This window comes from Pristis pectinata, chromosome 14 (genome assembly GCF_009764475.1).
Source record: "Pristis pectinata isolate sPriPec2 chromosome 14, sPriPec2.1.pri, whole genome shotgun sequence".
In the NCBI taxonomy this organism is placed as follows: Eukaryota; Metazoa; Chordata; class Chondrichthyes; order Rhinopristiformes; family Pristidae; genus Pristis; species Pristis pectinata.
In genome coordinates, this window is record NC_067418.1 from 25,565,436 (window position 1) to 25,591,504 (window position 26,069).

Here is a 26,069-nt window from a genome sequence, read left to right on the forward strand (position 1 = left end):
ACCTCGACTCCATCACCACGTCGACCAACGAGTTCGCCAGGGTCCTGGCAGAGTTCCCGTCCATACTAACGCCCCAGTTCTCCACCACCTTGCCCAAGCATCACATCCCCACCCAGGGCCCTCCCCTCCACGCCCGCACCCGGCGGCTACCCCTGGACAAGCTCCGCCTCGCGAAAGAGGAATTCAAAAAAATGGAGGAGTTGGGGATCATCCACAGGTCAGATAGCCCATGGGCCTCTCCACTACACATGGTCCCCAAGGCAGCCAGAGGCTGACGACCCTGTGGCAATTACCGATGCCTGAACGACATCACTACCCCGGAACGGTACCCCATGCCGCATATTCAGGACTTTGCTGCCGACCTGCATGGGCGGTCCATTTTTTCCAAGGTCGACCTCGTCCACGGGTATCACCAGATCCCGGTGCATCCGGACAACATTCCAAAGACAGCGCTGGTCACACCTTTCGGTCTCTTTGAATTCGTCTGGATGCCCTTTGGCCTCAAGAACGCTGCTCAGTCCTTCCAACAACTAATGGATGCAGTCGGGCATAACCTTGACTTCGCCTTCATATACCTCAACGACATCTTGATCGCCAGCAGCGGCCGCCAGGAACATTTCACGCACCTCCAACTCTTTTCTTGCCTGAAGGATTTCGGCCTGACCATCAACCCAGCCAAATGCCAGTTCGGGCTTGAGTCAATCAATTTCCTGGGCCATCGGATCGACAAACACTGAGTCACACCCCTGCCTGCAAAGGTTGACGCCATCCACCATTTCGCCAGACCCACCTCCATCAAGGGCCTGCAGGAATTCCTCGGTATGGTAAACTTTTATCACCGGTTCATACTATCCGCAGCCCGCATCACGCGCCCATTGTTTGCTCTCCTGTCGGGCGGAAGCAAGGACATTGTTTGGTCGGAAGAGGCTCACACCGCATTCGTCGAAACCAAGCAGGCCTTGGCGGACGCAGTCATGTTGATGCGTCCTCGTACGGACGCCCTGACTGCCCTCATGGTCGACGCCTCCAGCACAGCGGTCGGAGGCGTTCTAGAGCAGCTTATCGAAGGGCGTTGGCGACCGCTGGCGTTCTTCAGCAGGCACCTTCGACCACCAGAGCTCAAATATAGCGCCTTCGACCATGAGCCGTTGGCGTTGTACCTGGCCATCAGACACTTCTGATACTTCTTGGAGGGCAGGCCGTTTACAGCTTTCACTGACCACAAGCCGTTGACCTTCACTTTCAACAAGGTCTCAGATCCCTGGTCAGCACAGCAGCACTTGTCATACATCTCAGAGTTCACCACTGACGTCCGCCATCTGTCTGGGAAAGAGAACGTGGTCGCGGATGCACTGTCACGGCCCACCGTCCAAGTTTTGTCCCGGGGGTGGATTTCGGCACCTTGGTGGAGGCACAGCAAACGGAGATGCCCAGCTATCACACCGCAGCCTCGGGCCTGCAACTGCAAGACCTACTGGTAGGCCCCGGTGAGCACACCCTGCTCTGCGATATCTCCGACAGGTAGACCCCGCCCCATTATCCCAGCTGCCTAGCGCCGACGGGTGTTTGATTCCATCCACGGCCTCGCACACCCATCCATCCGGACTATTGTCTGGATGGCATCTGACAAGTTCGTCTGGCATGGCCTGCGTAAACAGATTTCCGAATGGGCCCGGTCCTGCACTCACTACCAAACCTCAAAAGTACAGCAGCATGTCAAGGCCTCTCTGCAGGATTTTCAACCTACCCGCCGGAGGTTCAACCATATCCATGTCGACCTGGTCGGCCCCCTCCCGGTCTCCCGAGGAGTGCAGTACCTCCTCACGATTGTCGACTGTTTTACCCGCTGGCCTGAAGCCATTCCTCTCACAGACACCTCCACCTAGTCCTGAGCACAGGCCCTTTTGTCAACTTGGGTGGCCCGTTTCGGTGTCCCGGCACATATCACCTCAGACAGGGGAGCTCAATTCACCTCCGGCCTGTGGTCTGCCGTCGCTGACTTGGGTTCCCGGATCCACCTCACCACCGCCTATCACCCACAATCCAATGGGCTGGTGGAGAGGTTCTATCGACACCTGAAGTCGGCACTCATGGCCCGCCTTAAGGGGCCCAACTGGTAGACGAACTCCCCTGGGTCCTGCTGGGGATACGCACCGCGCCAAAAGAGGACCTGCATACCTCGTCCGCGGAGATGGTCTACAGAACACCCTTAGTCGTCCTGGGCGAGTTCCTACCAGCCCCTCGGGGACCAGAGGAAGAACCTGCATCAGCGCTCGATCGGCTGCGCGAGCGGCTTGGAAACCTGGCCCCGATACCCACCTCGCGACACGGACAGGCCCCGACCCATATGCCGACTTCCCTCCAAGACTGTAAGTCTGTCTTTGTCAGGAGGGGCGTGCACCGAACACCGCTGCAGCGGCCGTATGAAGGGCCATTCCGGGTCATCGGGAACAATGGGTCTACGTTCGTGCTGGACATTGGGAGGCACGAGGAGGTTTTTACAATTGACCGGCTGAAGCTGGCTCATTTAGACTTGGACCAACCCGTGGTGATCCAATGAGCGCGACGCAGGGGCAGGCCACCCAAGTCATAGTTTATTTAATTCTGGTTTTTGCGACGGTATCGCCAGTTCGGGGGGGGGGGGTGGTTATGTAGCAACTCACCGCACTGGCATCAAACCAGCTCCCGACATCACAAACATCGGAGGCCCCGATCCAAGATGGCACAGGGCCCTCCTCCTTCCCCATCGTCGGGCTAGGAAAGCCCGTGCATGGGAAGGTCAGGTGACCCGCACGTGACATCAGCGCGGGAAGTTTTCGGATATTAAAGGCGCACCGTGGCCCTGTCGTTCATTTGACTTCTGATTTCAAACCATCGACTCTGTCTTCATTTTGTAGTGTGTAGCTAGCCGCTACAGTATAACTTAATTACATGTAGTATTATATTGAAAGTATCTTTGTCTTCCTATCCACATACAAGTTAGAACATTTAGAACGTTGCACTATGCAAATATAGATCATATGGGCTTCCCTAACTTTAAAAAGAGCAATCCTTTGGTGCTATCTTGGTGTAAACCTATGCCACCCAGATCTGGAAATAAAGTTACCAGTAGGTATAGTTTAGCCCCTGAAGACAAGACATATTTGACTGCTAGTCCAAGTTTAAGACTACATTAAAAATAAGAGTAATGTATTCAAGAAATAATGCAAACATTTCCATCTTTCCATGATATAAAACCATTTCTTTTCTTATCTAACATATAAATTTGAAATCAAATAATTTTCCCTGCATAGCATCTACCTCCATTTCAAGCAATTTTAAGGTAACAATTACTGAACTACATACTTCTCTATTGAGGACAAAAGTGGATCTGGTTCTGGTAGGCTCTGCATCTGAATCATCTGGTCTCTGCTAAGGCGGATGATTTCACACAACGATTGCGATGCATTGGAGTGCCTCTATAAAAAAGGTATTAGATATTTGAAGACAACTATCTCAGTACTCAATAAAATTTCAAATGTATTTAAGGAAAGAGTCATGTTTTCAGCTGCAAGACTGAAACTTAAACTTAATTTGTTTCAACAAAATACCAGAGGAATAAATTCAAGTTACTTGTTCTGGTGAAAGATCATAGAGCTGAAATATTAACTCATTTTCCCACCAGAAATGCTCACCACCATGCAAAGTATTTTCAGCATTTTCTGTTTACATTTCACCGATGTAGTAGGTGTTTATATTTTATACATGTTGGAAATGAATGAAGCAAGATCCAAAAGGCATTCAACGTTCACAAACGTTAATCTAAAGTTTCATTTCAGTGAAGGGTCCAATGACAATTTAAATAGCAAAATAGACATAAATTTGGGCAAAGTGCTTCATATTCAATCAACGACTCTAAATGAGATTACAAACATTACGAACTGGGGATCCTATTAAAGTATAGGTAATTAGAGGGCTTCCATACTGAGAACATTACGAGTTGAAAGATCTCATTCCATAAATGACCCTCTTCCTGAAAGAAGATCTATAGGTTCCATAAGGAATGACTACCAAAATGTTGATTAAACTACAAAATGAAAAAAAAATGATGAAACAAATTGGATTATTTAAATTCTTCAGTACATCAATGCTCACATGACTCATATTTATTCCCCAGCAATACTACAATTTATATCTACTTACATCTTCATCTTGAGATGGTTGTATCATTTCTATCAAATGCTGAATAATTTTTTCTTCATTCAACCACTGCAAAATGTAAAAGTCACCAATAAAAAGATAAATTGCAAAACTAAAGTTGAAGTTAATGTCAAATCAAAAAGTTCCTCCACCTTCATCTCAAATTTGCCCTTCATAACATAAATTTAAAGGGGAAGTTTTTCACTCTTCCAACTCCCTTAAATATAATCCAACTTATAATCAATATATAAACTTTCCTTAACTTGGACATACATTTTAAAATCTGTGCCCTTAAACGTAACTACACTGCACTATTCAACTATTGATAATATTGTTCAGCTTTTGATGCAGTTTTCAAACATTTGCACCTGCCTGCAGCTACATTCAGTACTGGATTAATATTATCCCCTTCACTTGACATGTTATCCAACCATTCCCACCCCACCCAACCTGTTAAACTCTGGAAATCCTCTACTTTGCCACCTGTACTTTCAAAAGTTTACTTTCAGCCCTTTTTAACTGTACTCACACAGCTTTCCCAGCCTTCCGTGACATCTTGTTTAGCTATCAAGTGCTCAGTACCCACTATGCAAATAATATTTAAATTCCAATGAGTTATGCAAAAACATCCAGTAAAACAAACTGTTGTACATGCTCTATGCATATTATATCCAGAATGTTTCAACTTACATTTAAAACATCCTGCCTCAGTTGTGGTGGCTCAATGCACGTCAATAATCTGAGTAGCAAATCCATGAGTGCCGACGTCCCTATGTGTTTGAGCATTAAGCTTACAAATGCATCACTCTTTCGTAAAAATGCAATAATCTGCAGAACAATATAAAAAAAATTGTCATAATCTTGTCCCAACTTCTGCAGGCAGAAGTTACTTAATTCTCTTCTACAGTTATTGATCCACCACTAAAACTTGAACGCAACCAGTAATAATTTCCAACTTCACAAATGTTTTCCTCATCAACATTTCCTGTCCCAAAAATGCAGAGACGATTAAAAAATAATTCAGGCATGTCTTAGAATGAAGTCTAAATTTCAGTATCTTGCAATAAATTGCAATTCTATAGTAGGCAAAAGGTAGAAAATTGTCCAAAGGCAACATAATCAGGAGTCATAACAGGAGAAATGACCAGAATTAGGTTTCCAGCAGGATTTTTAAGGAAGACAAGAAAGTGGAGAACCACAGGAGGGCAGGGAGGAAATTTCAAAACATTACAACCGTAGAACAGGACCAGGCCTGTTATCCCTTTGAACCTGAATAGCCATTCAATTAAGCTATTGTCACAGCTAATCTGTTATTTAGTCCTAAAGAAGGGTCCTGACCTAAAACGTTGACCATCTGCTTTTCTCCACAGATGCTGCCTGACCTGCTAAGTTCCTCCAGCATGTTGTTGTTTTTTCATCTAGATTCCAGCATCTGCAGTCCTTTATTTCCCTAATCTGTTGTTTTATTTATGAAAAGTAAACGTCAAAATTAAGCCATCAATAATTGCCCTAAGTACTTGCATGCCTTCTTGATCCACTGATGTTCTTCCAGTGAACTGCTGCTGTATAGGGAGTTTCAGGCTTTAGAATATTGTGCAACTCGGAAGGGAACCAGCAAAGAATGAATTTCAATGCACAATGCCATTTTATTCTGGATATTGCTGAGCTTCTTGACTGTAGTTGGAGCTGCATTCGAGGTTTAAAGTATTTTATCACACTACTGATGTGCCCTGTAAATTGAAGAAAGGCTTTGGGGAGGTAAGAACCAAGTCACCTGCAGGATATTAAGCCTCTGAACTGTTCTTATTATCACAATATTTATGTGACCAGTTCAGCTAAGCTTCTGGTCAACAATAATGCCACTGAATGCCAAGTCAAGATAGTTAGGTTTTATTTTGTTGGAGGTGGTCATTGCCTTGTCCTTGTATAAAGCAAATGTTACGTACTGCTTTTCAGCCCATGCCTAAATGCTATCTAGGTTCTGCTGTACACAGCCCCTGATTGATGAGTTTTCTGAGGAGTTGCACATTGAACCAAACTTTTTTTTGCAATCAGCAGCAAACATTTTCTTTGGTAGAGCAAAAGGTAATGATTAGGCCAAGGGCACTGCTTAAGGAATTCCCGCAGTGGCTCTGGGTCTAAGATGATTGATGTCAATGAACCACCACAGTATAACTCCAGCTAATGGAGCTTTCCCACTGATTTCAGTTTTATCAGCACTCTCTGATTTCACTCTCAAGTAAACGATAAGGGCAGGAACACTTAATTCACCTCCATAACTCAGCTCATCTGTCCACAAGGCTTTGAGTCCAGAGCATAGTGGTTTTGGCAAAATCCATACTGACAACCAATAAACAGATTATTATTAAGTTAATGCCACTTGACAGAATTGCCAAAAACAACATCCATCATTACATTGTAGACTAATGTGGTGCAAGCCTTTTGTATACATACCTGAATAATCTTCCATATTGCCAGGTAGATTGCTATATCTATACTGGGAAAGTGCAACATACAATGCAGCAATTCTGGAGCTCAAGTCTTCAGAACTACAACCAGAATGTTGTCTGTTCCCATTCTCTTAGACATATCCAGTACTCTCTTAATACCACTTGGAGTGAATTGAATTGACTAAATTCTAATTTCTGTGATGGCAGGAACCTCAGGAGAAAGCCTGGATATACCATCTACCCTTATGTGGGCCTTATCTTTGCCATTCATGCACTGGGCTCAACCATTGTTGAGGGTGGTGAGGGCTGTTTAATTACCCACCACTGTTCATGACTGGCTGATGCAGACTGCAGAACTTTGATCAGATCAGTTTGTTGATAATTGCTTAAGTAGATCCATTTCATTTTGTTTAGCATACATGTAATCTTGAGTTACAGTTTCACATCTCAATTTTACTCGTGTTGCTCCCAGCATGCTCTTCTACAATTCTCATTGACTTAAGATTGGTCCTTGCCTTAATCGCAATTGTAGAGTGAGGAATATGCAAAACCACAAGGTTACAGAGTTTGATGCAATACAATTCTGTTGTTGATGATGGCCATCAGTGCCTCGAGGATGCCAACATCTGCACTGCCAGATGTTCCAAATCTATCCCATTTAACATGATAGTGATGCCACACTACACAATGGAGGATGCTTTCAATGTAAAGATGGTACTTTGTCTTCATGAGGACTCTGCAGTGGTCATTGATACCAAAACCAACACAGACAGACGGATCTGCAGCAGGTAGGACGATGAGGTGGTCAACTGGGTCATCCCTCCTATGAACTCACTCACCATCTGATGCAGGTCTAGTATGGCATCGATGTCCTTCAGGATTTATCTGGCTCAATCAGTACTACTGCTGAGCACTTAGTGGTGGAGTTGTGATTCAATTGTCAGAGACAATAGGTGGTAATCAGCTGTAATCCATTTCCTTGCTTATGGTTGACCTAATGTCATGAGTTTTAGAATCAACGCTGAGAACTCCAAGGGCCACACTTTCCCAACTGTACACCTGTGGTGAATCTATCCTTCCAGTGACACAGGGCATAACCAAAGGAGCCAGTGTACATCAGAAAAGACAGGGTTTGTAGATAACCTGGACCTGAGATATGATTAACAAAAATAAGCACTAAAATTTCAAGTGAGCCAACCTGAGAGCTAATAGTAGTGGCTGACTGGAGGACACCAGAACTGTTGAGTTTTATAGTAATAAAAACACAGTTAAGAGTAGTACCAGCAAATGGACCAAAGCTGATGATAGTATGGACATGAAAATAGGTGGCTTTTGTGAAGTCAGAAACATTGATCAGTTTTGAACAGAACACAGAGGATGCAAGAATTCTGCATCAGCCAGAGCCAAAAGCTAAGGAAAGGAGTGAAATAGGTAGCAAGGACAGAGTCTGCACATGGAGCCAAAGATAATGGGATGTTATCTCAATTTTTAAATGAAGCAAATTTTTGGAAATCTAATTAGAGCTCCATTCAGAATGGCCACACAGAAGTCCCAGGAGTAAAATGAAAAGGAAGAACCACCAAGTGCTGTTATATATTGTATGTGTGAAAGCTGTTCCAATAACCAAGGAGAACTTCACCAGAGCACAGCATGCAGATGAAGAAGGCAACAAATATACAGATCTATTGAAAAACTAAGAGATGGTAAGATAAACTTCCAGAGGAGATGCAAGTCGATAGAAAATAGAAGATAACAGAAAATAAAGGGAGCACACATATTTTAGAATATATTTTAAGTAATTCAGGCAGAAGACAGTTCATCTTAATTTTAATGATGGAGGGGTAGTTTTAGTTTGAGCATGAGCGAGGCTGATGGAACTTTTGATAGTGAAAGGAATAGTACCAGAATGTCAACTAATTACATTATATTACCAGGAGAAAAAAAAATTGTGATGTGGTTTCTCAGCAATTTAGTAGAGTTGAATTTCATGAAAAAAATTGAACTTGGCAGAGCACATACACAGCCAGAGAAATCAGGGAGAGTCATGGGTTTGGGATTGGCATGAGGTCAAGGAGGTAAACTCTGGCTGAAAGACGTTTGGCTTGACAGGCAATTGCAAGAGAGAACCAGCAGTCAGTTAACTGATATTCTCTAGCTGAGTAACAATGTTGTTTATGCTGATTGAGGCAAGGGTGGAGGAGACAGATTTGTGGATATAGCTGCTACGTTCAAGAAACAGCTGGAGTTAACCTTCCTCTCCAGTCTGATACCAAAACAGTAGGCTGCTTTTGACAGTAATCAAAGCCCAGTAATGTTCTATGAGGTCTAGCCAGATCTAATCAATGGATAAACATAAACCTGTTCAAGGACACTTAAATTTGTGTTGAATGTAAATTATAAAATGGTTACAGCACAGGTGGCAGCTATTTGGCTCATATCAATGTAAGGTTTCTACTAGAACAACTTTCTGGTTCTACACCCTGGCCCCGTCTCTGTAGTGATGGAAATTTTTCTCCACTGTTCATTTATCTAATTCCTTCGTGAAGGCTACAATACAACCTGCTTCCACATCAGCAGGCAGCACATGGTAGATTCCAAACAAATATGAAAAAAAGCTTTTTCTTATATCAAATTATTTTTTTCCCTTTTATTTAATACCTGTGACCTATAGTCCTCAACCCCTCCACCAACAGGAAGAGCCTCCCATTATCCTCTCAACATTTCATATATTTATATTACATTTGCCTTTAATCTTCTTCTCTCCAGTCTCAGCCTCTCTAATCTCTCCTTGTAATTGTAGTCCCTTATCTCAAGAACCATTCTTGTAAATCTTTTCTGAACACTATCTGATAACTTCACACCTTTCTTATATGTGGCAACCAGAATTGAACACAATACTCTGGTTGAGGTCTGACTAGTGTCTTATAAAGGTTCAGCAATAACTTCTCTGATTTTCTATTCCTACGTTTCTATTGATAAAGCATAGAATTATATTTTCCATTTTCTCAACTGGCCCTACATACCCCCTCATGTCCCTCTGCTGCTCTACCCCTTTTAAAATGGTATCTTTCATTCTATATTGCTTTTCTTCATTCTTCCTACCAAAAGACACAACCTCTCAGTTCTCTGCATTAAACTTCATCTGTTGTGTATCTGCCCATTCCACTTGCGTATATCTGCCGCAATCTATCTCTATACCCTTTATAGTTCACAATACCATCAAGCTGTGTGTCATCCACATAATTTACAAATTGTGCATCAAGTCTGAGTCATTAATATAGATCAAAAAAGCAATGTCCCTGAGGAATACCATTACAGGCAACCGCTGCGTTATGGGGAGGGGGTTGCGTTCCTAGAAAACTGTCCACATCACAATTTTACATAACAAGAAGCCACGTCACCTGCACATGCATCAAGAAACCCAAGTTGAAAAAAGGACTGTTGATTTATTCAAATTTTTTCCATAAATTTCACACGAGTGAATCTTATTACGTATCTCAACTTTTTGGGTAATGATCTGTGAATTCTGTAAGAGCGAATTTCAGTAACCCAAATGACCATAACACGGGGGTCACCTGTAGTCACCTTCCTCCAGTCCTTAAAAACAACAAATTACTACTACCCTCTGTTTCTTACCACTTAGCCTATTTCATTTCCTTGCTATCAATGCCCCTATTAAGCCATGTGCTTCAGTTGAAAGGCATTTTAAGTGGCATCTTATCAAAGGCCTTATGGAAATCCATGTACACCATATCATCCATAGTACCCGTAAACCCTATCCATTACCTCTTTAAAAAAGTTCTATCAACTTAATTAAATGTAATTTGCCCTTAACTTGCTTTAATTAATCCATTTTCCTCTAGGTGACTCTTAATCTTATCCTGAATCAATGTTTCCAAAGACTTTCCGACCAGAGGGGTTAAACCAACTCTCTTTAGGCTTATGCTTATCCTTCTTTTTGAACAAAGGAGCAATATTTACTACTTTCCAGTTCTCTGCCACCACCTCATTGTATTCAAACAGTATTGGGAAATCATGGCCAGTGTCTAAATGATTTCCTCACATACTTCCCTCAAAATACACGGCCACAACTCTGCCAACTTTTCTAACATATATACTATCAATATTTACTGTATCCAGTATCTCAACTATCTCCTCTTTCACTATATCTTTGGAAGTACCCTTTTCCTAATGTACTCATTTAGTACCTTAAAACCCTTCAGCATCCATGTACAAGTTCCCATTTTTATCCTCGATGGCCACCAATCCTATTCTACCCTTTCACAATTTACTTGTCTATTTTAGATTCCCATTTACATTAGCAGCTAGTCTTTTCTCATTCTAAGCAACTAAAAAAAAGATCAAGTTTAAAATCAAAATATTTAATGCAGACAGCACATGCATAAATTTGATGGACAATTAGTTTTTGTTTTTAATGACAAGAAACTCACTGCACTAGTTATCAGCTATTTCTATTATGAATATTTGGGACAAACATAAAAGGTTAGAGTCCAGGGGAAAAAAAATCAACCTTACAATTACAACATTTTAATACAAAACTGCAAGAGTACATTAAAATCACAAGAATGTGAAAACTAATAGTGAAAATTGATAATTTCATCATTTATTTAGCTATGCCACAGAACTACACAGCGATAGGAGTGAGTCTGAGGACAGTATAGATCTATGAATGTTCTGTACTAAGTATCCTTCTTCCTGCTCAACTGCATGGCGTAACATTGGTTAAAAAGATTCATGGCATTCAAATAACCAAATGTTCAACACAACAAGAAAAATCTAACTACAAATTTATGAAAAAAAATTTATGTTCTTTTATGCGTTTTACTCCTGGTACTATGTTCAAAGTTCCGGTGATGACAAATCTGATTTACAGACTTTCTGAACTCATTGAAGAAGTTTGGCTAGTATACCAGTGCTTGAAAATCTATCATTCTGTTCCAGTTTTCAGTAACCAAATTTTGTTAATGGAAAAGCCATTTAATCTTCAGGGAAGTTGCACAAAAAGTTGGGCATCACAGCAAGACCCTATTCAGAATGACTGACTATATGCCCTGCAACTTACTAAGTATTGCTTGTAACCTCCACTCACCACTAAGATAATCACTGCCTTGCACTTATCTTGTATGTATCTGTAGGGGTGAACTTGCTGGTTGAGAGTATCCCTATCACATTTGACTAAGCCTCATGCAACACCAGGGACGAGCGTGATATAACACGGCCAAGTGGAAAAGCCAGAGAAAAGCCTGCTCATGAAATAGCTGAGAAATTCCATGATAGACATCAAAATCATGTTCCAACTTTGCTTAAAGCTGTCAAACATTTTCAATGCTTCTGAATGTCTCTGATAGTTTTGAATGTTTCTGAATGTCAAAGACCTATCAGAAATAATTAAAATATATGAAATATGTAAAACAAAATGAAATAATTTAAATTACACAAAACACATTTCTAAAAAAATAATCATTGGAATGATTTCTGGATCTGTACCACATCTAACCCGGCAGAGGATTTGTGGCAGATTCCCAAGCATAAATTGAGGAATTCCAGCTGGTGTGTCTACCACTGAGCCACATACTGAGTAAAACAGCACAGAACATCTTGGAAATCATTACAGTTCTAGCAGACACTTCCACATGGGAATCCCAAATGTTGGTGCTTACACTTCTCAGCAAGTTCCAACCCAATGTGCCCTTGGCTGACATTAATTGAGAAGGTCAACAACAAGCATTTAAAAATGTCTATAATGCAATACATTTCACTGGAGAGATACCAAAAGAAATTTGAAGCCAACCTGCAAAAGGAACTCGAGGTGCATGACCGAAGGTTTGGTGACTCAGAGCAAGTAAATTTACTATGATTTCCATTCTATCTTTTATAGTAATAAAGCTTGGAACCAGTTAATACCTGTTAAAAATTAAACAAATACTGAAATTTAGTACACATCCCCTACCTGGTCAGGTTTCCTACTGATAAGAATGCTTAACACCTTACTGAAGAAACTTGCAAGCAAAGGGTTAAGTGGTGGCTCATTCTGCAAAAAGCTGTAAAGTCTTGTCAGCAAAGGTTCATCTTCTGCTAGTCGGTCATTTAACTGTGCTACATCTGAAGTAAGTAGTTCACACGATATGTTGGGATATCTGGGAAAAAGATTAGAGCATTATATGATAAAGGATCTTCCGGTTAGTATTTGCAACAACCTGTTCTTAATTTTATATCAGTACAAGAAAATTCTAATTTAACATCCTTCTGGTATTTCAAAACATTTACTTATACATTTGTAGCAAATGTCCATTAAAGAGCAAAATATCTATACAATAGACACTTGCTACAAGATATATTAACTCCTCTTCATTAAAAAAAACACTCAACTACATTTACTAAGTAATAAATAAATGCTCACTATATTGATTACTTATTTCCATGGCAGAATGATACATGTCCAAAACGATATGCAATATTGTCAACAGTGCAGGTGGAAATATAAAAATACAAACTGATATTAATAGGTTTAGTAAATGGGCAAAACTGAAAATATTTTTCAACATGTGCATGTGCAAGGTAATCCATTTTGAGCTGTGAACAAAATGGACAGATCAGATTACCTACTAAATAATGAAATGCTAGATCTAGTGAAAGTCCAACAAGTTTTTCAGGCCTACAGAATAAATCACTAAGATGTCATGATTTCTGACAGAAAATACCTAGAAACACTAATGAATGCTTGGTTTTATTTCTAATGAACTAGAAAGTAGAAGTTCTACTGCAGCTATAGAAATTACAGTATACCCACACTGTTCAGTACTGAGCACTACATTTGCACCATAGGATTACTGGAATGGTAGCAAAGGGATAATTTTGAACAGAGATGACACAAATTAGGATCAAGTTCCCTGTAATTCAGAGGTGTGATCACATCAAGGTTAATATGTTAAGGGAATCTGTTACAGTAGGGAGTCTAAAACTAACAGAGACTCAGAAGGATCAGCTCATCAAACCCTCATCGCCATAGAAGCCAGTCTTCAACCCATTTGATTCATTTCACATAATATCAAGAAATAGCTTAATGCCCCAGATACAACAAAAACAATGGAGTCTGACATTGAGCTGCACTGCTAAAAACTATTACCCAAGAACCAGAAAATCCTTCAACATAGACACTGCAGATGATGGAATCTGGAGCAAAACAAACTGCTGGAGAAACTCAAAGGGAACATCTGTTCCAGTACAGGTACAGCAGTACCAACTGTATGATTACATCCACATAACTCAACTGAATAGTGATAAATGAGGAAAAAGGAAGTTGCTGAAAGCAAGCATTCAGGTACAGCAGGCAGTTAGGAAAGCAAATGCCATGTTGGCTTTTATTGCAAGAGGATCTGACTACAAGGATGTTTTGCTATAGCTACAGTGCCTTGGGGAGACTGCATTTGGAGTTGCCTGTGAATTTTTAAGTCCCTTTACCCGAGGAAGGATGTTCTTGCTATGGAGGGGCGCAATGAAGGTTTACTAAACTGATTCCTGGGTTATCAGGGCTGATGTACGAGGAGAAATTGGGTCTATATTCACTGGAGTACTGATGAATGAGAGGGTATCCTATAGACACACAAAATTCTAGCAGGAATAGACAGACTAGAAACAGGATTGCTGGAGAGTCCAGAACCAAGAGTCACAGCCTCAGGATATAGGGTATGCCATTTAGATCCAAGATCAGAAGAACTTTCTTCAACCAGTCATGTTTTGGCTTCTCACCCTGCCCCTTAATAGTTCAGAAATTCAACTAGTCTACTTAAAAATACCAAATGTGCCGGATTATCAGAATTTTACTGAATGTAGTTTGGTGTCAATCTTTTTTGAATAACATTGCTCCTGGGAAGTAGCTTAGAGCTTGGTTATGTTAAAGGTACAAAAAAAAAATAGAAATGCAAGTTTTCAATCTTGTTGTAGGGCAGTAGGGAATGTAATGGAAGAGAGGGACCTAGGAGTACAAGTGTATATTTTGTTGAAAGTGGCATCGCAGGTAGACAGGGTGGTGAAAAGGCATTTAGCACACTGGCTTTCATCAGTCAGGGGACTGAGTATAGCAGTTGGGACATTATGTTGCAGTTGTACAAGTCATTGATGAGGCCACACTTGGAGTACTGTGTACAGTTTTGGTCACCCTGTTACAGGAAAGACGCGGTTAAACTTGAAAGAATGCAGAAAAGATTTACGAGGATGTTGCCGAGACTAGAAGGCCTAAATTATAGGGAGAGGTTGGCCAGGCTCGGCCTTTACTCCTTGGAACATAGGAGGAGGGGGGACGATCTTATAGAAGTGTTTAAAATTATGAGGGGCATAGTCAAGGTGGGTGGTAACAGTCTTTTCCCCAGGGTAGGGGAGTCCAAAACTAGGGGGTATAGATTTAGGGTGAGAGGAGAAAGACTTAAAAGGGACCTGAGGTGTAACTTTTTCATGCAGAGGGTGGTGTGTATATGGAATGAGCTGCCAGAGGAAGTGTTTGAAGAAAGTACAAATAGTATTGTTTAAGAAACAATTGGATAGGTACATGGAGGGGAGGGGCCTGGAGGGATATGGGCCGAATGCAGGAGATTGGGACTAGTTAGGTGGACGATGTGGTTGGCATGGAGTCGTTGGACCGAATTGCCTGTATCAGTGCTGTATTGCTCTATGACTCTAGTCCAAGCACAGCAGATGCACAGCAAGTTCATCCTCGAGTCACACACTATTCTGACTTGGAAATATATTCCTCATGGTTATTCTATCAAAATCTCAAGACTCCTTAATGAAACCACATTGTGGTAGAACATTCACCACAATGACTGCAGATCCAGAAGGCTGCTCACTACTCCTTTCTCAATGGCAATTAGGGATGGGCATTAAAAATTCTGGCCTTGGAAGAGATGTCCATCTCCCATGAATAAGAAAGATACTAGAATCAAATGAATTTAAGAATGGAATGATTTTTGTGGTTATGTCATAAGTATGTTTATTTTCCTGATGGCACCCAGGTGACTGAAAGACAAAGGCTATCTGTGTTTTATTTCTCCTTTATGCTACATTAGTTGAATTTAAACTATTGCAACTGACCCCAAGGAAAAATTTACCTTGGTCTCACTCACGTTAATTTTTCAATGCCAATGAAGCAAGTATCTACTAGTGTAAAGCAAGGTTGAACTTAATTACTTTAACCAACCTATCAAAATCATTGCCTTGGTTCACATATCAGAGGACAAAGATGGTCTGGTGGGGTTGGGGAAGATAGTGAGGCCAGGTTGGGAGAAGATTAATACAAATTATAAAATTTCAGCAATGTTGCTGTTTCACCAGCTCAGACAAATTTGAATTTTTATTGGACTAATTGGGCTAGATTACGTATTTATGCAAAAGCATAAATGTAAACACTTAAAAACTACAGATGTTAGGACCTAGCAAATGGCCCTTAAAGATGTGAAATTCATCACCTGCAATTTATTTTACTAATCTAATAACAACTTTTCTGGTATATTAGTGGGTCATGAAAAATTAAGTAATCATTTGGCATTTCTCATCCTCAATAACTGAAAGTTTCCAGTCTCCATATTAATATCAGTTTGGAAGCACACTTTTCAAAAATTAATCTAGCTTAATAAACTTCATTCAGGTATGAAAAACCTTCATGTGAAAACATTTCCGATAATAAGATTTTCTTACTTGTATTTCATTTTTTCGTCCATATCATCTGGCGGCTCCTGGGTGATGTATGTAACAAGATCATGCATACTCTGTGACCTGACCAGAAAATCCAACAATTTACGGTTCTGAGCTTTACATTCCTGCAAAACATCTTCCTCATCCATTAATTCAGTAAGAGTCACATCTTCCTTATCGAGGAGCGTGTCTATATGGGATGATGTGTGAAGATCAAACTTCCAAAACATGATGCACTGATTTAAAAAAATAATAAAAAGACAGAAGTCAGTAGGAGTACAGCTACTGTTCAACAGTTTAAAAGCAAACTGATCTGATTGCATCAGAAAACAAGATGTGCTTCTCCTGGTAATTTAGCAGGTAAATATTGTGCAAAGTAATACAAATCAGGAACAATAGCTCTAACTTTAGCCTCTAGTTAATGCTGAGTCATTTATAATCTTAGCCAGAGAAAGAGGACAGGCATATTTGAATATTAAATTTGCTTGGGGAAAAAGTAGAATGTAAAACAATAACAACAGATGAAACCATTTAGTCTTCAGCCAATTCAGTTCACTCCACGTGACAAAGAAACAATTGACTGCACTGCATACTGCAAAGGCTATAGGTAATGACAATACCCAACTGTGTTGATGACTTATGCTCAAGATCCAGCTCTGCCTCTAGCCACATTCACTACAGCTCTAATTCTGCCATGTTCCCAAAGTGGAACATTGTCCAGTTACGTCTCACCTGCAAAAAGCTGAATGAATCCAACAACCCATCAGTACATTCTCAATCAATGGGAAAATCTTATAGACCTTACAGAATAAGAAAAGCAGTTGAACAAACTATCAATATATAATTCTCCAAATATTACTTAATTGAATCATGACAATGATTGTTCAAAGAAATGCAATTTCAATGCAAAAGAGCCTGCTTTCATTAAATGAAAATGGCTAGGCCATCAACTATCTATTGTTTAGGTATCAACATTAGTTTGATATCTTTTTCAGGAGCCTTAAGGTCCAGTAAGCTCCACTCCTGAAATATGAGCATCATCCAAACAGACATTTTGATGTGTTTCAATTAGGTCATCTATCATTCCAACCTCCTTAAAATAATAAAAAAAACATTCCATTTGCCTCCCAATACCTGCAGTACCTGTATGCTAACTTTGTGCTTCATGTACAAAGACCCTCAAAACCCTTTGAACTGCAACATATTACAGTCTTTTGCTAAGGAAATAATAATCTTTCATTATTCTTCCCTCCAAATCGATCAGCAGGTAATTAGGAAAGCCAATGGAATACCAGTTTTTAGTTCAAGGGAGTTGGAGTATGAATTAGGTGTCATATTAAGAATGCACACGGCACTAGAGAGACCACATCTAGAACACTGTTTACAGTTTTGGTTCCCCTTACTCAAGATGTATCATTGGAGGCACTTCAGATGAGATTCATTAGGAAGATCTCATGTATGGAGGGAATGTCTTGTGAGGAAAGGTTGAACAGATCTAGTCTGTACTCATTGGAATTTATAATAAGAGGTAATAAGAAAAGATTTATTAGTCACACGTACATTGAAACACACAGTGAAAAGCATCTTTTGCGTAGAGTGGGCTGGGGGCAGCTCGCAAGTGTCGCCACGCTTCCGGAGCCAAGATAGCATGCCCACAACTTCCTAACCTGTACGTCTTTTGGAACGTGGGAGGAAACCAGAGCACCCGGAGGAAACCCACGCAGACACAGGGAGAACGTACAAACTCCTTAAAGACGGTGGCTGGAATTGAACCCGGGTTGCTGGCTCTGTAATAGCATTACACTAACCGCTACACTACTGTGCTTGAAACATACAATATTCCTAGGGGACTTCAGAGAATAAATGCAAAGAAGATTTCCCCTTATGGGAGAGTCTAGTGCCAGGGCAGTCTCAGAACAAGGGACAACTATCTAAAACAGAAACAAGGAAGAATTTCTTCACTTAAAGGATTGCAAGTCTTTAGAAATCCCTGCCCAAGAATGCTTATGAAGGCCAAATCCTTGAATATATTAAAAATTGAAATGCAGACTTTTAATTAGTAAGGGAATCAAGGATTACGGGGATACGTCATAAAAATGGACAAGAAAAGTTCGAGCAGCCATGATCTTGTTGACTAACAGAACAGACTCAAGACCTGGGGGTCAAATGTTTCTACTTCTTTAAAAAAAATTCCAATCAGGCTCTGTATTGCTAAGCCAGGAACCTGACATGAATCCCTCACTGCCCCATTGCTTCATGCTGCTCTGACAGGAGCCTGGCATGAAATCCTGCCCACTGCTGGCACTCTTAAGTGTTAAACTGTCCATGGCTTACTATGGAGAGGTTACCTGTGAGAGCTAGTGTTGGAGTTGGCACCAGCAGCGCAGCTGAGGAGTGGGCCACTGCTGGGGACTGGGAGCATCAGTTCCACGTGTTAATCCATGGACCATGGAATCCATGGTTTTTCACATCACCACCTGTTGGATATAACACAAGTTGCTGTCTCCTGACTCTTCATATGCACAGCAGGAGTTTGAAGCTGGTTCCCACCACAGCAGCAGGGAAGCCAGGAGGTTGCACCACATCTGTAGCATAGCAGCACTGTAGGTAACACATTTCTCTATGCATAATGCTATAATGGCCCCTTTTAGCACTGACTCCATTAGACTCTTGTTCCTGAAAAGAATCCCAGAGGCCATGTGAAATATCAGTGTATTTCCTGGTGAATTTACAGGTGACAATTTCATATTTATGACCACCAGTTTTGGTCACAACTGCAAGTGGAAACAACATCTTTGCATTTACTTATCAAACCCTTACATTCTTTTAAAACGACTTCTGTCAATAGCAGCATTTGTTTTCTGGAGAAAAGAGCCACAAACAGTTTAATCCTTCCTGATACACAAGATGTCTGGTATCATTCCAGTAGTTTCTGCCACCCTCATCAGTGCTTCTATGACTTTTTTTTATAATATGGAGACCACAACTGTTTGCAGTACTCCAAGCATAGACTAATACAAGTTCTTATACATATTCAATACATAGACTAATACATACTCAATACAAGTTCTAACAAAGGTTTGCTGCTTTTCAAATCTCTCTGTACAGAAACGAACACCGGAGTAAGTCTATTTTTGTACCATTATGATCACCATTGATGATTCAATTAACATTGCTTCCAAAATCCGTGCTGAGGGCGACACGGTAGCGTAGCAGTTAGCAGAATGCTATTACAGCGCTAGCGATCGGGATTCAATTCCCGCCAGTGTCTGTAAGGAGTTTGTACATTCTCCCTGTGACAGTGTGGGTTTCCTCCCACATTCCAAAGACATACAGGTTAATAGGTTAACATGGGTGTACTTGAGCAGCCCGGGCTTGTTAGGCCAGAAAGGCCTGTTACCATGCTGCATAAATAAAGTTTAAAATCCTCTGCTCTTATACCCAATTTATTTCCTGAACAAATCTACTTTGAAGTCAGAAGTACAATTTCAAAAATACAGGCCCGTTCTCAAACTTTATTAATACCTTCCTGTATTGTGTCAGTCTTCCTCTGAAGCAATGATGTCCCCAATTTGAGCCCTATGCAAATTTTGAAATTGCACTTCTGACTTCCGAGTATGGATCATTACATTAATAGCAACAAATGGGTTCCAGAATCTAACAGAGCACTTGAGGATTATAAAGAAGCCAGAAAGGAACTCAAGAAGGGAATTAGGAAAGCCAGGAGGGGCCATGAAAAGTCCTTGGCAAGTAGGATTAAAGAGAATCCCAAGGTATTCTATACATACGTCAAGAGCAAGAGGATAACTAGGGAGAGGGTAGGACCACTCAAGGATAAAGGAAGGAACATGAGCTTGGAAGCGGAGGAGGTGGGTGAGATCCTTAATGAGTACTTTGCATCAGTATTTACCAAGCAGAGGGACATGGAGACCGGTGTGGAACATACTAATATGCTAGGGCATTTTGAGATAACAGTGGAGGTAGTGTCAGGTCTCTTAAAGAATATTAAGGTGGATAAATCCCCAGGGCCTGATGGGATATACCCCAAGTTATTGAGAAGCAAGAGATGAGATTGCTGGGGCCTTGACCAATATCTTCGTGTCCTCTCTAGCCACAGCAAGGTCCCAGAGGACTGGCGAGCAGCTAATGTTGTTCCATTATTCAAGGAAGGAAACAGGAATAATCCTGGTAACTATAGATCAGCGAGTCTCACGTCAGTGGTAGGGAAGTTCCTGGAGAGGACACTTAGGGATAAAATTTATGAGTGTTTGGAAAACCATAGCCAAATTAAGGACAGTCAGCACGGCTTGGTGCAGGGCAAGTCATGCCTTACTAACTTGATTGATTTTTTTGATGAGGTGACGAGGATGATTGATGAAGGTAGAGCTGTGGATGTTGTCTACATGAATTTTAGTAAGGCGTTTGGCAAGGTCCCTCATCGGAGGCTCATCCAGAAAATTAAGATGCATGAGCTCCAAGGTGAATTGGCTGTTTGGATTCAGAACTGGCTGTCTGGATTCAGAACTGGCTGTCTGTGAATAGTGGCATTCCTCAGGGATCCATACTGGGACCTCTGCTGTTTGTGATGTGCAGTATATAAATGACCTGGATGAAAATGTACATGGGTGGGTTAGTAAATTTGCAGATGATACGAAAATTGGTGGTATTGTGGGTAGTGTAAAAGACTGGTAAAGGATACAGCGGGAGATAGATCAGTTGCAGATATGGGCAGAGAAATGGCAGATGGAGCTCAACTCGGCCAAATGTGAAGTGTTGCACCTTGGGAGATCAAATGTAAAGAGACAGTACACTGTTAATGGCAAGACCCTTAACAGTGTTGATGAGCAGAGGGATCTTGGAATCCAAGTTCATAACTCCCTGAAAGTGGCTACACAGGTTGATAAGGTGGTAAAGAAGGGATATGGCATGCTTGCCTTCATTAGTCAAGACATTGAGTTCAGGAGTCAGGAAGTTATGCTGCAGCTTTATAAAACTTTAGTTAGGCCGCATCTGGAGAACTGCATTCAGTTCTGGTCGCCCCATTATAAGGAGGATGTCAAGACTTTGGAGAGGGTGCAGAAGAGGTTTACCAAGATGCTGCCTGGATTAGAGGGCACATGCTATGAGGACAGGTTGGACAAATGGGTTGTTTTCTCTGGAGCAGCGGAGGCTGAGGGGAGAACTAATGAGGTTTATAAGATTATGAGAGGAATAGTTGGAGTAGACAGCCAGTATCTTTTCCCCAGGGTTGAAATGTCTAATACCAGAGGGCATGCATTTAAGGTGAGAGGGGGAAGTTCAAAGGAGATGTGTGGAGCAAAAGTTTTTTTTTTAAAATACAGAGTGGTGGGTGCCTGGAATGCGCTGCCTGGGGTGGTGGTAGAGGCAAATATACTAGGGGGGGTTCAGGAACCTCTTAGATAGGCACATGAATGTGAGGGAAATGGTAGGATATGGACATTGTGTAGGCAGAAGGGATTAGTTTAGTTGGGCATTTTATTACTAATGTAATTGGTTCAGCACAACATTGTGGGCTGAAGGGCCTGTTCCTGTGCTGTACTGTTCTATGATTCCTTGTCCATTTTGCAGCTGGCTTACTATCCATTCTACTCCCTATCCCAACTCTACACATTCTGCAGCTTAATGGTGTAGGCTCCAAATATAATACCTTGGGTTCAGGTGGACGGTGAAGCAGGGGCTTCCCCTTCCTTTCCCCCCCACCAAAGACATACTGGTTGGTAGGTTTACTGGCCACTGTAAGTTATCCATAGTGTAAGGTAGGTGTTTAATGGGCACAAGAGATAGAATAGGTTACAGGAAATAAATGATGGAATATGATTGATGGGATAACTTTGAGAGTTGGCATACACCTGATGAACCAAGAGCCTCCTTTTATGTTAGGAAATGTGAGAAATACAAGATATCTAACTAGGTGTTAAGTGCCCATCAGAAGCTTCCAATAACTGTTCAAGTAACTTCTAAAAGATAACAGAATTCAGTTTACTCAACAGCATTCTATTCAATTTAAATAAATATACAAGGTAGTTTCCCAGTATACAAGGATTGCCTATGAAATCAGATCATTAATAAATAGATCGAGTGCATCCAAAGTATAGCATTGAGAATATTTATCATATGTATCATATGCTTCTGGATGAAAGGCTATTTTTTCATTGCCAGGTACACAAATTTAACCCAAAACCTTTGTAAATATATCTGATATAAATCCTGAGGTTTGTAGTGCATCAAGAATTAGTAACCAACCAGAAGCAACAGATGTTAAAATATGCACTTGAATTAAATTCAATGCAAATTAAACTCATAAACGGAGGTAAATTGTCAAGATTGTTGGAATACTTGTTTTGAAAGTTAGTTAGTCCTAAAAGAAAATGAAGAACGAAGCAGGTTGACAAATAATAATAAAGAATATGGCCATTTCTGCTGGAATAGCCAATGTACACCAACTAGCAGGTGAGAAAGGGGCTGATCAGTTTCCAAGAATATTTGTACTGGATAACGGGACAAAAAGAATATGGCTGATTCCTGATGCAGACATTATTATATCTTTTGTAAATGTGCCAAGATAAATAATGTTTTCTTAATATACCCAAGTGTAAATTTGAAAACAAGTTCCTGGTGCAATTTAAATTTTAACATGAAAACTTCAACCACTAAAACGCTTGCTAGTTGTACAAAATCAATTTCAACCGTTTTTAAATGTCTTTGATGCTGAGAGAGCGAGGCCTTAAAATGTATCATCCAGAGGTCTACTCTGGGACAGCTGCAGAACCAAGGCTTTTGAGTCAATGGGAGCCACAAGGCCTCAAACAATTAGTGTGGCTACCAGGCTACTCAAGACCAAACAAGATTGAGTAATCTGGCATAATGTGGTTCTCTAATAGGTATAAGTTATAAATTAATGAGGGGCTATTATACAAGTTTCATATTCTTCTATTGGGTCTCAATTTACAAAAAGTGTTAGTACACCAATATTTGCCAACAATTTTTTATTCAGCAAGCATCCAGCTTCCAGGTAGGCTTATGCAATAATGGAAAAAAAATACTCTACTGAACGATAAAGAATGGATGCCAACTTTGATTTTATGCAGATAGAGTATGCAAAACAACATTTTATACATACACCTAAGTTACATGCAAACAGAACTAATCATAGGCTCATCAGTCAATTCCTACGTGCAATCATCTCGTCCCAGTGGCCTAAAACTGTGATGTGCTATCCTGGAAACAAAAATATGAAACTACTACCTCTCAGGAAAAAAAAAACAGATGTACAAGCTATAGATACCAAACTCAACTGCTATCCATCATTGGTCAGGATTCTGTTGGCGCTACAATACTTTTCTTACTTCCAGTTACCAAACTCACTGGAGAAAACTGATGAAACTGAGCAAACATCATATCAATTATGCTTTAATTTAGATATTTTCCTCAGACAGAACCACAAGATCAACAACTTCACTGACCTCTTGCTGGCATTTTTTAGGTAAGTTTCATCCCCCGGCCCCCTCCCCACCTATTTTGTATCTCTCCCAAGAACCAATTTAATACATTCTAGTTTAAAGACAGGATATGGGTAAGTTTAGAAGATAAGATAAAGGCGTGGATTTAGAGACAACTTGAACAGGTTAATTAAATAATGAAAGGAATGTGAACCAATTACTTCAATTGAATAAAATGAACCTGTATTCAAGCATGCAAGTTATGCAAGATGGGGTTAGGTTGGCTGTCAGGCAATTCTTTTCCCCCAGAGAACTGTGGACCTGTGGAACCAGTTACTACCAGGTGATGAATGCAAATTTGTTTTCTTAATTCAAGAGAGCTGAATCTATTTTGAGCTATGTCAGAGATCATCATATACAATATCCTCTAATATTGATATTGGTCTCTGATCTCATCAACAACTTTCAACAGAGAAGTTTTTTATTCTCCAGATTTAATGCCACTATCTACCATGGATTTTTTTTTATTTTATCACCACACACGAGTGACTTCATGACTCCAAATCTCTGTATTCTGGTGCACTAATTAACTAAAATGCAATACCAACCATTCACCAATCAGGGTTGCCCATGGATATCATTCAATTACCCTCAAAGATAATGAACAAGTAAGTATGAAAAGGCAATGACACATTTCAACATTGTTTTCTTCAAGGTTATTATAATCTCATTTCGAGCATGACGTTAACTCTACTGCCTTTATTGTATGGCTGAAGAAAAAAAGAAATCACGTTTCCCAGCATCTTCATCCCACAAACAGACAAATCAGATCATCTCTTTAAACCACAAGTCCTGAGCAAGTCACCCAAGCCAAAAGTAGAAAAAAAAGGATTTCAACGCTGAAGCAAAATTTATTCAAGATTCATTTGTCAGGGTATTGAGTACAAATGTTAGGACGTCATGTTACAGCTGTACAAGACTGATGAGACTGCACTTGGAAGTACTGTGTGCAGTTCTGGTCCCCTACCTGTAGGAAGGATGTGATTAAGCTAGAGGGTGCAGGAAAGATTCACAAGGAGGTTGCTGGGATTGGAGGGCTTGAGTTACAAGGAGAGACTAAATATGCTGGGGCTGTTTTCCTTGGAGCAAAGGAGGCTGAGCAGGTGACCTGAGAGGTTTATAAAATCACAAGGAGCATAGATATGGTGATATCATAGTCATTTTCCCAGGATAGGGGAGCCTTTCTTATTGAACCTGCTACTGCTCCATTTTTTTCCTAGCTTTTTCATGCTCACAAACCACAATATACATGCCTTTATCCACATAAAAGCTATTAAAATGTAAGTAACCTGAAATGACAACTTTGTTTCTCTCACCACAGAAGCAACCTGACCTGGTGGGTATTTCCAGAATTTTGTGTTTTTATTTCAGATTTCCTGCATTTGCTGTTTTTGATTTTTGTTTACATGCTCATTAACCCTACTCTAAAACACAAAAAGTAATCTCTAATCCAGGTTTATTCTTTACTAACTTCAAAATTCTGAATTCCCTCACTTCTTGTTCCACACACAAACAAGTATTTAAAAACCAAAGACATCTAATCAATTTTTTTTTAAATTCATTCCATGCTGTTACTTATTTCAAGTTTATGGATCTCATCCCTCCAATCAGCTTCACGATAATTGTTAAGTTTTGTACAGGCCACTAGACTATTGCCTCCTACTGCTGTCTCAAATTTTGTACCTTTGAAACAACTTCTGGAGATAACACAGGCACTATCCTGTTTGGTATTTCCTCTCCCTCCCCATTTGCACAATAAAAACCAAATCAATTGATCAGATTTGCTTGGTGTTTTATTTGACCCAAAGCCTTAGTTTAAAATCATACATAGTCTACAACATTAATGTCTAAGGCTATGGAATGCACAGCCAGAGGTCATGATTGTAGTGGAGACCGTGCAAATTTAGTGGGTTATGCAAGTTCGAGGGAATAGCAGTAATGAAGTAGACTGAACAAGCAGACACTCTGATTAACACAACAATCAGAAGAATAAAAAGATGGTTGGCCCTAAATGCCCATTTTATAACACTATAATTCTATTACTAACAGGGGTCAGTCTATTTGGAGGCTGCATTTGTAGGCAATACGATTCAATTCAACAAATAGATTTTTAATTAAATAGACAGTAATCTACAGTTATCTCTTTTAAAGAACATATAATTGTACTAAAACAGTAATTATACTTAACAGCCATTATTATGGCTGCAACATT

At 40.5% G+C, this 26,069-nt stretch overlaps 1 protein-coding gene across 9 annotated transcripts in view; it reads right to left on the reverse strand.

The window, feature by feature from the left end:
• ppp6r3 (protein phosphatase 6, regulatory subunit 3) overlaps positions 1-26,069 on the reverse strand; it is a 103,179-nt gene that overhangs the window by 57,789 nt on the left and 19,321 nt on the right. For all 9 annotated transcript variants that reach the window (XM_052029637.1, XM_052029636.1, XM_052029635.1 and 6 more), the window contains 5 exons: positions 16,341-16,573; positions 12,601-12,787; positions 4,870-5,007; positions 4,183-4,248; positions 3,346-3,458 (listed from right to left, as the gene is read on the reverse strand). In XM_052029637.1, coding sequence (XP_051885597.1) covers positions 3,346-3,458; positions 4,183-4,248; positions 4,870-5,007; positions 12,601-12,787; positions 16,341-16,567 — 731 coding nt within the window. In that variant the 5' untranslated portion in view covers positions 16,568-16,573. The remainder of the gene's footprint in view (positions 1-3,345; positions 3,459-4,182; positions 4,249-4,869; positions 5,008-12,600; positions 12,788-16,340; positions 16,574-26,069) is intronic.